The sequence below is a fragment of the Haliotis rubra genome, unplaced genomic scaffold, assembly GCF_003918875.1.
Source record: "Haliotis rubra isolate DU_JTF1 unplaced genomic scaffold, ASM391887v1 Scf16, whole genome shotgun sequence".
NCBI classification, from domain to species: domain Eukaryota; kingdom Metazoa; phylum Mollusca; class Gastropoda; order Lepetellida; family Haliotidae; genus Haliotis; species Haliotis rubra.
In genome coordinates this window covers 3,764,549-3,779,490 of record NW_025765558.1, presented here as the reverse complement: position 1 = coordinate 3,779,490, position 14,942 = coordinate 3,764,549, and the positions used below count along the sequence as shown (strand labels likewise).

Here is a 14,942-nt window from a genome sequence, read left to right as displayed (position 1 = left end):
TCCTTGTTGTACCCATAAATGCCGAGCGCCAGGCAGGGACCAACAAGTACCATATTTTAACATCTTTTTGGTATGACGCAGTCGGGGATCGAACCCGCGACCTTCCGCAATCCGGGCGGACGCTCTAACCAAGGAGGCGGTCGGATGTGAAAGGAAGTGAGTGAGTGGATATAATGCAGCTGCATAAACAAATTTCTCCACATGACTGCACTGTTTGGTGACATAAAGTAAATCTCAATTCAAGTTTGTATGCTGAAGATCCCGGTTCCATTCCGATTATGGGTACAATGTGTGAAGCCCCGTTCTGGTGTCCATGATATTGCTTGAATATTGCTAAAGATGACAAAAAAAACCCATACTCACTCATTTGATAGGATGTATGGTTTTGAAAAATATGGTTTAATGTCGCTTTTAGCAATATTCCATCAATATCACAGATGTCTGGCTGGGTGTTTGGCTTATTTCATACACTGTCGATGCTCATGCTGTTGATCACTGGATTGTCTGGTTCCGACTCGATTAAATACAGACCGCCGCCATATAGCTGGGATATCGCTGAGTGCAGCGTTAAACAACCAACCAACCAACCACAACTTCAATATCATGCTGAAATGTTGAATCATTTGTGTAGGAAATAACTTCAGAGGGAATGCTATATGTTACATAGCATGACCTTGCTAACAGTGGGATGTCAAGTCCAGACTTCATTTATTGTTGCTGATGCTATCGACCACTAGTTTGAAGACCTGTCCTGAAGATGTAATGCAAAACTTTTGAGAACAAGTCAAGTGTGGATAGTACTACTTGATCAACAGCAAGTCTTGATCAAAGCTTCATGTTGGTATATGAAGCAGGGGTGTTGGGTAAATGACCATAAAAATCGAGTTTCCATCCTCGCCAAACTAGGCTGGATTGATTGTAGTGCCACCAGAGGCTTGGGTTACAACTGGTCTTCAGCAACCCATGCTTGTCACGAGAGACGACTGACGGGCTTGGGTGGTGGTGGTGGAATTGGGTTTAACGTCGTGCTTGAGAATATTTCGCTCATATGAGGACGTGCATGCATGTGTATGTGTATGTGCGGCTGCTTGTACTAGCCCAGACTTAAGCTGGTTTTATAGTGCTAGCCCACTGAGATACCATGCCGCAGTGAAGCAGAAATACCCCACTCAGACCCATTATACTGACTCCGAGCCGACCAGTACTTGTTGTACCCATTAATGCCGAGCGCAAGGCAGGGACCAACAAGTACCATATTATAACGTCTTTTGGTATGACGCGGATGGGGATTGAATCCGCGACCTTCCGCTCTCCGGGCGGACGCTCTAACCACTACCCCACGGAGGCGGTCAACGGGCTTGGGTGGTCGGCTTGCTGACTTGATTGACACACGTCATTGAATCCCAGTTGCAAAGATACTCATTACTTGTGATCAACAGTGGGTTTTGATCAACTGTTGATCTGGGTATATTCCTGAGGCATGGGGAATTAACCCACTAAACAAATCTACTTTCCACCCTTGCCAAACTTGGCTGGACTTACAAGATTTCACCAGTGGCATTTGAAAAGGATGTCCCGGAGTTATGTCCCTTAAATGACCCTCTTATTGATCAATCAGATTCCACCGGTCATGTCACTTGCATTTACTTCAAAAAAAAAGAAAAAGGTCAGCACCCATTCAAGATAATCTTATCAAGTTACCCTTAAATTGAAGAAAAGCTTCACATTCACACCCCATTTCTTGCACTTGCTTTAAAAATGGCAACATCTTGACAATATTACCAAGTTAACAGAAGAATAGTTCACTTTCACCCAGTGCCATTCAACTAAGACTTTGCAGAATGAGAAGTGCATGGCAGTCACTATGTTCAGTGACCAGGTGAGAATTCTGTTTCAGGTAGGTAATGTATAGACTTCTTTGGCCTGCCAGAATATAACTCAGAAATTGCAGCCATGTTTGGCAAGGGTGGAAACTGGGCTTTAGTCAGTACAACTCCCTTGTCTCAGGAAGATGAGCGAGTGAGTGTGTGCGTGCGTGCGTGCATGTCTCTCACTGTCTGTGTGTGTGCATGCATGTTTGTGTTAGAATTCCAAAGAGAAACAGTGTGGAACCCAGAAACTGGTATTGTCATGTCAAGGGAAAATTGTTCAGCAGATCCTGGCAGCTGAATGGGGAACAACTCTGTTACAACCAACTCAAGTGCCACCTTAGCAGACCCAAACTTGGTCACTGTAATCCTGTTTGGGGCTAGAACTTCCCCCTGATTAACTGTTGATCCAATTGAGTGAGTAGTACTCATATTGTAGAAGGCAAACAAGAGATATTTTGAGTTAAAACACACTTTATTCATATATGAAAAAGTGATCCAATGAAAAAATGATTGGTCCTCAAACTGTTAGAACTAGATCTACACCAGACCGGTTCAGTCTACATACAAGTACATATTCATACGTCAAACCTCAACAATGTATCTAACACAGATTGATCTTTAACATTCATAGACTTTCGGTCGTCACGGTAACAAACAACTACATAACACAGTCTATATACTATTGACATGCAACCATTTCAGTGATTTCATATAAGGACTATTTCGTAGGGGGTAGAATGATTTCATTCTTAATTTACACATAAATTATCACTGACAAATGTCTACAAAACCATTGTGCAAAACTAGTGCAAGGATCAAACTCTGTGCGGGATTAAATATATCTCTAATATAACTGAAAACAATACATAAATTATCAAATATGTTCATTAAATAAATATATCACAGCCTGTATTAGGAGAATTATACAGCAGAAAATACCAGTGTAAAATGTAATACTGTTACACAACTACAACAAAACAATAGCTGACAATGCTGTCAAACAGGAGTTACCTCCCTTGTTGGCGTGATCCGGATACAGAGAAAAAGACAAAAAGTCAAATACAGAGAAAAGATTGCAAACAAAGTTAAAATATTGGGCAACAAGTTATGCGAGATAAAAGAAAAAGAAAACAGTTGTAAAAAAATGAAATGAAGACGAGAAACAAGTTTTTCACAGCACGTCACTCGTCATTACATTCTGTGTATAAAACTAGATTTTCGATATGGACGGAAACGATATACTCTCTCACATGATGACAATACCAGCAATGGTGGCAGCTGTTGACCTAATGATACATTTCACACATTGCATAGACAGGAAAGTTGTTAGAAAAGCATCCTTGCTTCCTGCAGGAATTCAGACTGGTCGAAATCATACATTTTCCCAAATATATTTCAAGTATTTCTTCACACTGAAGAGTTAATCCTTTGATTTTGTTATCTGACCAGTCATGAATATGAGACAGCATTGCTAAAATATCACAGTCAAATTTCATTTGTTGATGTCAGATGTTACTGCTTCATCTTCTGTCGGAGTGAGACTGGACTACGTCCACTTCTACGGAATGCTTGCATGCCACTCAGCCTGACAGGGGAGGAGCCTCGGACAGGTGACCGATGTCGGGGAAGGCGCACGGGGTATGAGGAGTGAATCTCCAAGGATTCGTCCAGCTTGCGAGACTCATGTTCCAGGAGGATGGGGTCGAGGCTGGAGTCACGGGCGACGTTGCACAGGGAGTTGTCAAGGATGGTGCGGATGTCGCGGATCTCATCGCCGGTTCGAACGCTGCGAGCGATGTACTGCTGACGCTTCTTGATCTCTTGGGACAGTTGGTCTTTCAGTGTAGCCACCTGGTGGTAGAAAAATATGGATTTTATACACCGGTTGAATATTGTCATTTGTGTTCATAAGGCTGAGAACCAAGAATAATGGACACCCTCATCGACTTTCTTGAGAGATTACATCTTTGTTCACTCACTAATCTTGAAAACTGTTATTCGCAGATATCTATAGGTTTTAATTAAAATTCAAGTTTAAGTTGAAATTTAATTTTAACTCACTGTTTCCTCAAGTCCCTTGTATTTCTGCCTGTGTGACCTCTCCCTGGCTTCCAGGAGACGTTCTGCCTGGAGATGGGCGCTACGGAGACGCTCGGTTTCCATCTCAGTCTCAGCACGGTGCCTGGTGGTCAAGTCAATCAGCCTGAAGCAGACAACCACATGGTCAAGACACATTATCTCATAGCTGGGCAGTATATATAGACTGATGCCTAGCATTGGTCAGTCCCAATTAAAAAGATGTGTTATCTCAAAGCTAAGAAGTGTATATTGACTGATGGTCTTCCAGCATGGGTCAGGCTCAAAACTAGGGTATATTAGTTATATAAGTTAGGTATATATATAAGGTGAATTTGCTGGTTCATCTCTAGACAGTATATTGATCAGTAAGGAACCAATCACAGGCACATATAGAATAGATTGTGTCATCATTTGAGTTCTTTACTCAAGTGAACCTAAAGCCCATTGGATCAGCCACTTTCAATGCAGTCTTCACCAGCTATTATCATCAGTTTAATCATTGACCATTTAAAAGTTGTTTTTCATTTTTCCTCCTAAATAATTACAACAATACTGAAATATATTTTGGATTAATGATGGTTAATAATATTTACAATGCACATGAAACTTTTCCACAATACGAAAACCGAAAAATATCATGTGAAATCATGCTTGGCACAAACTGTGAAATAAAATTTACCGAGTTTGTCATGCTTGTGATGATGATTATGCATCTTGTGTTCACATCATGATCATAGCACTAAATAAATCTGTGCTGACATGCTGTATGTATGCTCTCTTCATAGTTATGCTCATACACTACATCCTGGTCATACACTACATCCTGGTCATACACTACATCCTGGTCATACACTACATCCTGGTCATGCAGTTATAAGTGCAGTTATTCCCTATCTTTATAATTCACAACATTTTCCCACAAAAAGTTGGGAAAATGACACTATCAATAAAAACACATTTAGACACAGGTGTGATCACGTGATCTGCATTCCGTTCATGCAATGCTGATGATACCTTGCTAAATGGTCTCTGTTAAGTTCGCACTGGCTATGTTAATGGGATAGAAGAAGATGAGATTAGATGAAATAAAGCAACTGCCATTTAAAGAATTATTATTTAAGATTTGCATTGCAGATTCAAAGTGGCACCTATATGGTTTTGCATAAAAATGCTTTGGCAATACATTAAATGACAGACAGAAGCATTCAAAGACTTTGCATCAAGGCTAAGCATTTCAGGCAGTCAGTTCACTGTCGTGTCCACAAATCGAAAAACATTTTCTCTGTAAAACCTGCTGAACTAAAATATTTTGACATATTGTTGCATCATGTAGCTCGTATTAGGGGTTTATCCAGCACTCCAAACTAAAAATCATTGGGTCCCATTTTGAGAGAAAATTTATATTTTGCTCAAATTAATTTTTCTGTAAAATATAAGTAATCTCCACAAAGTCAGATAATAACATGAATTTGGTTGTTATTCTCAGAGTTTCCATTCAACCAAATGACCAAGAGTGAAGCTATGCCTAAAGGAGCCCCCTCTAGCCTGAGTCAGAGTGAGTTATCTCCCCTACCTTTGTGCGTGTTGCTGTTCTGCCTCAGCCAACTGAGCCTGCATTTGTTGCACCTGACGTTGCAACTCAACGTTGTCTACTTCCAGCTGCTGGAGACCGCGATCTAGGCTGCTGCGTTCGTGAACAGTCTTGGAGCAGATTTCTTCACTGCGAAGCTTCTCTCTCTCCACCTGCAAAGGTATTAATACATTGGTTGTTATATTTTCTCATACACATCTTAATCCAGTTACCTTTCCTTAGGTCTAATGGACAGCCCCCATAGTAGACTAATGCTTAGTCTCTGAATATATATAATTTTGATAGTAACAAACAAGCCCATTTAGCCCCAGGGAGACCAGAGATTCAGAACCTGAGGAAATCTAGACTTGCTTTATTTAGAGCTTTAGCACTGCAGAGAGGGCTTGGCAGTAGGGAAAATAATGTGGTTCAGGGACTGTGAGACAGACTACCCCCATAGAGATGAGCATTCGAATTGGTTTCAAACAACCCATGTTTTACGTAAGAGGAGTTTAATGGGATCAGTTGGTCAGGCTTTGCCTACTTGGTTGATACATGTCATCGTATCCCAGTTGCCAGTGATGATGATGTCAATCACTGGATTGTCTGGTCCAGACTTGATTATTTACAGACTACCGCCATAAAGTTTGAACACTGCTGAGTGAGGTGTTACACAACAATCAAAGACTGAAACTGAGTTTTTAGCAATATTACAGCAACAATCCATCGAACCCAGGTCTCGGGCGTGACGCAGCCAAGGCTTTAACCATATGCTACCCCACCACCCACAACAATCAAAGAAATAATGAAACTTTAGCTACAATCCACGACTTTTTATAAGACTACTTAGCACCCATCTTTGTACATTGACCATGGAATATTTTGTTTCAAAGAATGCATTAATCACCTTATCAAGAGTCTTCTTCAGGGCTGACTTGTCTTTTTCCAGCCTGACAGCCGATCTCTCCACCTCACGCTGCTCGGACTCCATATTGGCAATGGTTCTGGACAGAGATGCAACCCGCTCGGACAGGCTCTGTCTCTCGATCGCTAGTTTGTTGACTCGCTGATTCAGTTCCTGTTCGCTCTCCTGCCTCTGTACGATCATCTGGAAACACAAAGTGGGATTCTGGGTAATTTGATTTCATTCTGGTTTTTGTCATCTTTCAGCAATTAAACAGATATAAGACAATACACTTTCACAATAATCTATGTCCTTTGATTTTGTTTTTGTTTGTGTGTTGTTTAATGCCACACTCAGCAATATTCCAGCAAAATGACAGTGGACTGTAAATACTCAAGTCTGAGTATCATCAGAGATGTTGTTTCCTTTTTAAATGTCATTGTTACCAAGTTATTTTCATTTCATGTTACAGCTGATATCCTTAGATTGTTATTATTTCTGTTAGGGAAATATCATTATGACACTTACACCATGGCTCTGTCGGAGTTGTCCCTCCACCTCGGACCTGCGGACCTCGTTGTCCTCAAGCTCGGACTGCAGAGCTTGCATTCTCTCCATCAAGATGTGGTTCTGCTTCTTGGCATCGTTCAGACTCTGCCTGGTGGCATCAAGTCTCTCCTGCAGCACCCGTCGGTCCTGCTCGCTGCTGGTGAGAGTACGCTGGAGCTGCGCCACACGCTCCTCCAACTCGCTGATGGCGGCGTTACTGTCCGACAGCGACATGTTCAGGGACTGGACTTTGTCCTTGTGGTGGTGACCTTCCTCTTCCGTCTTGGCCAAGGACATGTTCATGCGGTCGACGGTCAGTTGGAGGGACTGGGACTTGGTCTCGAGGTCCTGGATCTGCTTGTTGAGACTCTCAACACGATCTTGGAGGACCTGTAAGATGGAGTAAAACAGTGTTAAAACTGGAAACACAAAGGCTGGATTAATCATGGTTACACAGTCTACAGATACCACTACCTGAAGTTGAATGATATTCCTGAAACTATTGTCCATATTTGGAGATACAGAACAAAATCCAAGAAAAGACGGACAGCGCCGTCTGAACAAAGTGACATTAGCGTTACAATCATCATAAGCCTGTGTTAAAGCATGGAAGTTTAAGTCACGTAAGCGCTAAGATTAGTTTGAACGCAGCCCAGGTTTGTCTGCACTCACACGTTGGCACAAAGCCACACACACCTTCATCGGCTTGTTCTGAATTCCTACAGCTACCAGCTTGAAACAGTTTGACTTCACATGCTTAAGAAGCAAGTCCATTGACTTGGGAGATTTGCTACTCTTTTCTGAACGATGATCCATGCCAGAAACAAAATGTCTAACCCTCACAGATAGCCAAGAAAACCTCTTGCATACACAGACAGCATGATCTGATCTGTTACAACATCTGCTTCAGTCTGAGTCCTGTGAGATCAGACTGCAGCAGTTAATTAGCGGCCAGGGCAATTCTCATGTAATATTTATAAAACCTCAACAATGCTTTTGATTAACTGGGATTAACTGGGTCATTTTAGCAGTGAGAGGCAATAATTGATTTCAAAGATCACAGCTTGGGCAATGCACATAATTCAGACAGGCGCTACAATGGAAATATATACCAGGAGACTACAAGGTCAGCTGTTAATAATTTCAAAATTCACATCAAATAATAATAGATCAAAATTAAAATATAAAACAATAAATCTCTGCAGCTCTTCAAATTTGTTTATACTTTCAAAAATAAGTATCAGTTTCTAATAAATAAAAGACCAAACCACTCTGTAGCCATATTTTTCATATTTACCTATCAGAGGTCTTATTTGCCATATTTACCTATTCATCAATCATGTATTCATCAATCACTGGGCATATTTGATGTGTTTATCAATCAGTGTGAGTATTTGTCGAAATTACCTGTCATTGGGTGTATTTGTCGTAATTATCAATCAGTGTGCGTATTTATCGTATTTACCTGGTTCTCGGTCTCCTTGTCATTCATGGACAGTTTCAACCTCTGCATTTCACCCTCCATGGACCGACGCGTCAGCTCCAACTTCGTACACCTGTTCTCAGCATCATCCAAGCAGGATCTCATCGTCTTCTTATCCTCCTCCAACTTCGACTCGGACTGTTTCAGTTTGGCGATCTTCTCCTGAAAGGACAAGTACATGTTTCATCAAATCTCAAGCCTCAAATTCTCATGATACCAGTAACACATGGGTTCAATGTCAATAGCTATTTATTTCTGTAATAGGTCAATGAACTAAACATTAAGAACAAAACTCCTTTGTCAGGTAGAAAGTGATTAAATTAATATTTAAATCTCTGATTAATATATCAGAATTTATCAGTCAGCTGGAACACAGTTCTGGGAGAAATTAGATGTTTTTACCAACCTGCAGTTGTCTCTTTTCGGACTCGGTGGCAGCCACATTCCTCTCAAGAGCGCTGACCTTGTCGGCCATTGTCTTCCTCTCCCGCTCGTTGCGGCGGATAGTCTCTTCTTGCAGCATGAGAGCTGTTTGGGCGCTGGCGAGACGGCCATCAATTCCGAGCTTGTCTGTAATCAGGACACGTTCACAATATAACTGGATTATTTCAAAGAAACAAAATTTTCAAATTCTTTCCATAAAATGAAAATCTAACCCTTTGCATCAAAACTCCAAATGTTTTAAGTTTCAATGAATGGTAATAAAAAATTCAAATTATCATTAAATTATCATTTTTGTCTGTTTATTATATTAACTATTACATTATATCTGATGTATCTCACAATGTAACTAAATGTATTTGTATTTATTTGAGCAACTAAATAACAAATGCTATTTTCCAAACAAATTCTACCACATATTTCAGTTTCAGTGGTGTTTAAGTTCAGTTTTCAGATGCCATTTTCAACACAACTTTTGCAATCTATTGTTTCAGGTGTGTTTAATAGTAACTCCAAATTAACACATGCTATTTTCCATACAACATTAACAATCTGTTATTTCAACTGATTTATCCAACACTGAATACCAATATATTTTAATCAGCATTCAAATGAACCAATGACAAGGGGCTTAACTAAATCCATGGAACACCAGTACAGCTTATCTTGCATTAATGGTGCCCACAAATCTAAGAGATTGAAATAAATGTGAAGCTGATAAGTTGTTGTAGTTTCTGGATCCTGGTTCATATTAATCACTCTTTATCTTCTCGTACAAGAAACAGCCTCATGTGAACAATATAGTCCGAAAAATATCCCAAGATCCGAAAGCGATACAACATAAAGTACAAGGCTTTTAAGTTCAATGCCCTACAAAACAGTAAAGAAAATGTTCCTCATTAGAATTCCATACAGAAATTATGGCATATTGAGCAAACATGACATAAATCTTAGAACTCCCTCAGTATTTAATTTATAATTAAATAATATTTGTCAAAGTAATATAGTGTCTGATTTTGAAAATATTTCCAACACAGGTGAGTAAGTAAAATTATTTTATGCTTTATCAGCAATTTTACAAGTAACCCCATGCAAAGTATTAAAGGTTTATATTATCTCAAAAAGGGAAGGGACATGAAAGAGTTACATCAACAAAATTTGATCAGGGGCAGCCAACTATCTTGAATTTACTCTCTCAACCCTGTTGCTTGATCTGCCAATTATTCGGAACCTGAAACTGGTCAAAGGGTCATAATGGCCATGACAAGCAGACACAATGAAGTGTACTGGACCAACACGACTATTGACAATGACAACAAAATGAACCCAAGATCACACCATTACCCATTCAATGTACAATGTTAATATGTTGTTATGCAAATTAAGCTGACCCTGTGACCTGACAATATTGTGCCATAACGCTTAGAGAGGAGAAAAGCAATATACATATTTATGCTGCCCCCAGGCTGTTCTGTGAATTTATGTTTGAGTTAACCGTTCCCTGTAGATTTATTATAATTATCAGCAGCTACCATTCAAATCCTCTTTCACTTGCAGGATTATAAAATTCTATAGCATCTTTGGAAGGTAGATATGAATAAATACATACTTAGTCACCCTTACAATTCCAATTTTTGATCTTTCATTTCAACACACTATATTTGTAGACATTCACATTAGGAATTAATTTTATTACAACTGGAACCTAACAGTAATCTATGAAGATATATATTACATAGAATATCATATAAATGTTTTTATAATCTGAGTAGATATATATGATATAGAATATCATAAAATGTTATCATCTATGGAGATATATATTACATAGAATATCATATAAATGTTTTTATAATCTGAGTAGATATATATGATATAGAATATCATAAAATGTTATCATCTATGGAGATATATATTACATGGAATATAAAATGTTTTAACCATCTGTCAAGATATATTACATAGACTATTATAAAATATTTTAGCATCACCTAAACTGATCACATTAGTAATTTACTACTGCATGAATTACCAAGGACATGTGTCCTTCACCTACAACCATAACGATGCTAAGTACTCATTTTCCACCAAGAACGCCCACCCGGAGAATGTGAGCGTAACTTGAAACATGAGTAATTATTTATTCATCCTGGTCGTATGCAGTGAAACAAGAGTGTATTGATTACAGGACAAAAGCATGCTGGGAATGTCGCACCTGAGACAATATTCCATGCCTGTTATTGTGCAGATACACAATAAGATAGACAGGTAACAATACTATAATATCCTTAACGACCTCTCTAATGAATCACCTGTTACATAAACCATGGCGTCTATAGAGGATATTTCTATACACTTCCTTGTCTCTATTGTAACTGTTTTTGAATATAACTAACTGAACATGAACTAAAGAAAGTTAAATACATAAAAACCAAGATCTTGCTCCTGTTCCTCATAAGATAGTTCCAGGCATTAATGAATTATATTGTTTAAGAAATATCATTATTTTACCTAGAAGAAATAAAAAGTACAAAAGTATGATAAAATAGTGGAAGAACAGACATCATTGAATCAGGAACATATGATACTTATCCTATAATAATCAGCAATGAATAAATGAAATAGTTATTACTTTGCTCAGACACATGAGTTATACCACACTGTCAGGAAGGTAGTATTAATTTTAAATGTGTTTACCCTAGGGAATGCAATACTGACTTACAGATAAACCTATCATGTTATTTACAAAAATTGATAAAAAATAACTAACAATTAATTTTTAATGTTCATCACAATATTTTTGAAAACAACACAATAACAGTAATGTAACTATAGAAATATGAACCATGCATTATGGATATAATATTAATGTCAGGTCACATAAAATATAAATTGCAATGATTTTGCAAAAGAGAACAGTCAAAATTCAATCAACAACTGTACAAACCATCGTTACACGGAAGTTCTGATAAAACAGATAATGACGATCCTTCAGAAATACATTCTGTGTCTTGTGACCGTTTTTGGGGCGTGGATAGAAATCCTGGCAGTGTTAGGTAATAGGATGGTAGTTGGTATATACGATACATAGTCACAAAGCTCCTTACAGTGGCGTGGCAGTGAAAGGCTAGTATTGCAACATTCCTTTTCAACGTTCCATTATTGCACCGAATCCTGATTCATTGCTGCCAAAATATGCAGGATTAAACACCTGCATTTTAATATCCTCACAACATGTTCACAAAATCACTGCCTCCAGTTTGTAAGTGTCACAAAATGGCCGCTTCAGGATCAGTAATAGTTACCTACAACTAGTCACAACTGTAAATTATTTCCACAGATCTCCTGTGATCTTTCACCGGCAACTAGATTCTTAAGTTGGTGTTGGTGACAGACCTTAGTGGGTCCATAAGTCAGGGCATATCTCACTCACAATGAGGTCTTATAACCTTTCAAACATGTCCATACTAGTCTAGATCGTGGGGGGAGCGGTCTTCTCCGATAAATATTGATTGTGTTAAGCCTGCACTGACCTTCAGGCAGGTACTGGGGAATACAGAAAAGTGAAGTGTTGACATAAGGAGCTAGTGCAATCCAAGCAAACATCCAATACTGGAAAACCTTGCCTGTGTTGATTTGTCCAAACTTATTCAATGCCTATTGCGTGGAGTACAGAATTCAATTATAAACCTTTTGACAATCAGTATGTCTTTCTTCCAAGTCTATTCAGCATGGATGATATAATATACTGTTGTGGTAATCTCACCACTGAAGAACTACCGGTAATCCTAGTCAAATAATGGCGACAAACGAACTGTAAATTAATACGGCCTTGTGTTGCCGTTGGTCAGGTCTTAATGGAATCTTTCACAAGTGTTGAATTGAGATCTATTTGATTAGTTATTGCATGCCTCAATGCTCAATCTTACAGGGATCAAATATACCAAAGCCTGCGTGTAATAACAGACTCGTCATCAATATATGTCAAGTCAGCAAAACGCTGGACATCAAAGAGACTCATGTGATTCAGTGAATTATATAGGGACATACTGTGAGATATAGGATCCAGAGTTAATTGAATGAGATACAAGTCTGTGTGACTGCCTTTGAAAACCGCCATATACCTGGAATATTGCTGAGTGCGGCTTTAAACAAAAACCCCAAACAAACAAAACCTTTGAAAATCGTAAGATCTACAATATAATCTGTACCATATTCACTACACCAAACCTTCCCTTACTACAATTTCAAATATTTCATAATCCAAAGAATTTCACTGAAATATTTTTTTAATTACTTATAATTAATTAAATTACATTTTAATTAAAAATTTAAAAAATAATAATGTGAAAATCATAAACACTGAATTGTTTTCCCCATATATTCATGAATGTTGTGTGGTGTCGAGATTACTGTTCACTTTGGTAGAATGAGTTTCATCAACCCCAACAACTAAAGCATGTTGTCTGCAGATGGTACCTCGTCCTAAGATACTACTAATACCCTCTCAAACAGATGACAATTTCAGGACAGGATTGGTCTCACTTGCTATCATCGATCACTATTTATTATCCTAGCAAGTCCTTCATAACAGGTGCCAGAAATCATTATTGATGGTTTTATTGCAGCTTTGGCTTAAAACACGACTTAAGCGATAGTCGAAATCAACTGCTCTGGAGGTCAGATCGTGTCGATAAGAGAAATACATGCATCAAAGGAACCAGGGAGGGTTGTTTTATTATACTGGGTGTTCTGGTAGCACACTGGTTAAAGTGTTCATTTGCCACAGCTAAGGCTGGGTTTGATTCCCCAATTTGGTACAATGAGGTTTTTGTGATCTTGCAGGCATTTGTTGGGATATTCCTAAAAGCAGCAAAACTACACTACATATGTGTGCATCCTTCACTAACACACAATGTTCTTATTAAAGGTTCACATGAAATTTTGAAAACGTTTGATGCATGTTTACTTAATCAAGAGTTTATATGAAATTTTGAAAACTATTTTTTATTGATGCATGTTTAGTCAAAAAAGATATGAATCTGTGAAAATATAACAAGACAGGAATTTTAAGAGATTTAATGTGAGGAGGTGTGTGTGTGAGTGAGTGATTACTGCTTTATGGTGCATCAGCAATATTGCAGCAAGTTGCACCAAGGGGGTAAATCAGTATATGCAACTGCCTGCCCTACAATGGAAACAGGCTTGTGTATTTACATACACATTGTCTACTTCTGTAATGTGGACACAACTTTGACTGAAAACCATTCTAAACCGGGAGTACATAACAGATGAGGTGGTTCTGAACACATCAGTCATAAATACCGAGATGGCAGAAGAATAATGGGAGACAACTCCTTCAAGCCTGAGTCCCTAATGCCAGACACATCTGATCTACTACAGCAACTATGTGCATCCTTGAGGACTATCCTAAAAGCCAACTAAACTTGATCGGTTACTACTACTTTCCATGCAACTACTAATTTTACAGCTGACAGTGAAGAGGATGTCTGTTGCAAAAGCTGAAGATTTTACAGAGTGAGAGTAACCAAAATTGAGGATTACGACATCAATGTTCCAGAGAAAGATGGAGGAATTATTCTTATCTTGAGGTCAAAATGTGTTATTGTATCCTGAAAATGTGCCTCACTGCCACTGGTGTGCATGCATTTTCATAGGCCACCATGATATATCTTCACCAATAATGACTATAGTTCAAACCACCATTCACTCTTTACTAGAACACTACTAACATCTCCACAATGAAAGTAAAAGTTATCAAGAAAACGGTACTGACCTTCTTCAACTTCACCAAGAGACTTCTGCAGCTGCTGCAGGCGGATCTCTGTGCGATCACGCTCCTCCTCGGTGTCCTTGACCTGTGTGACCATGCTGCGCACTTGCACCATGGCATCATCCTGCAACCAATCAAATTTCATTGTCAGAAAACAAGGCACATGACACAGGAACAATTTGTTTTAATTTAGCGATATCTTTACAAAGTCCTTTCATACGGACTCCATACTGTAACATAAACTGAGAGCC

General features: G+C 38.7%; 1 protein-coding gene across 1 annotated transcript in view; it reads right to left on the bottom strand.

Moving 5' to 3' along the window:
* Positions 1–2,324: 2,324 nt before the first annotated feature.
* LOC124271407 (rootletin-like) overlaps positions 2,325–14,942 on the bottom strand; it is a 111,501-nt gene continuing 98,883 nt past the window's right edge. Inside the window, 8 exon segments of the mRNA XM_046706559.1 lie at positions 2,325–3,722; positions 3,933–4,074; positions 5,524–5,693; positions 6,428–6,628; positions 6,953–7,363; positions 8,439–8,618; positions 8,863–9,026; positions 14,695–14,815. Of these exon segments, the coding sequence (XP_046562515.1) occupies positions 3,384–3,722; positions 3,933–4,074; positions 5,524–5,693; positions 6,428–6,628; positions 6,953–7,363; positions 8,439–8,618; positions 8,863–9,026; positions 14,695–14,815 (1,728 nt within the window). The 3' untranslated portion in view covers positions 2,325–3,383.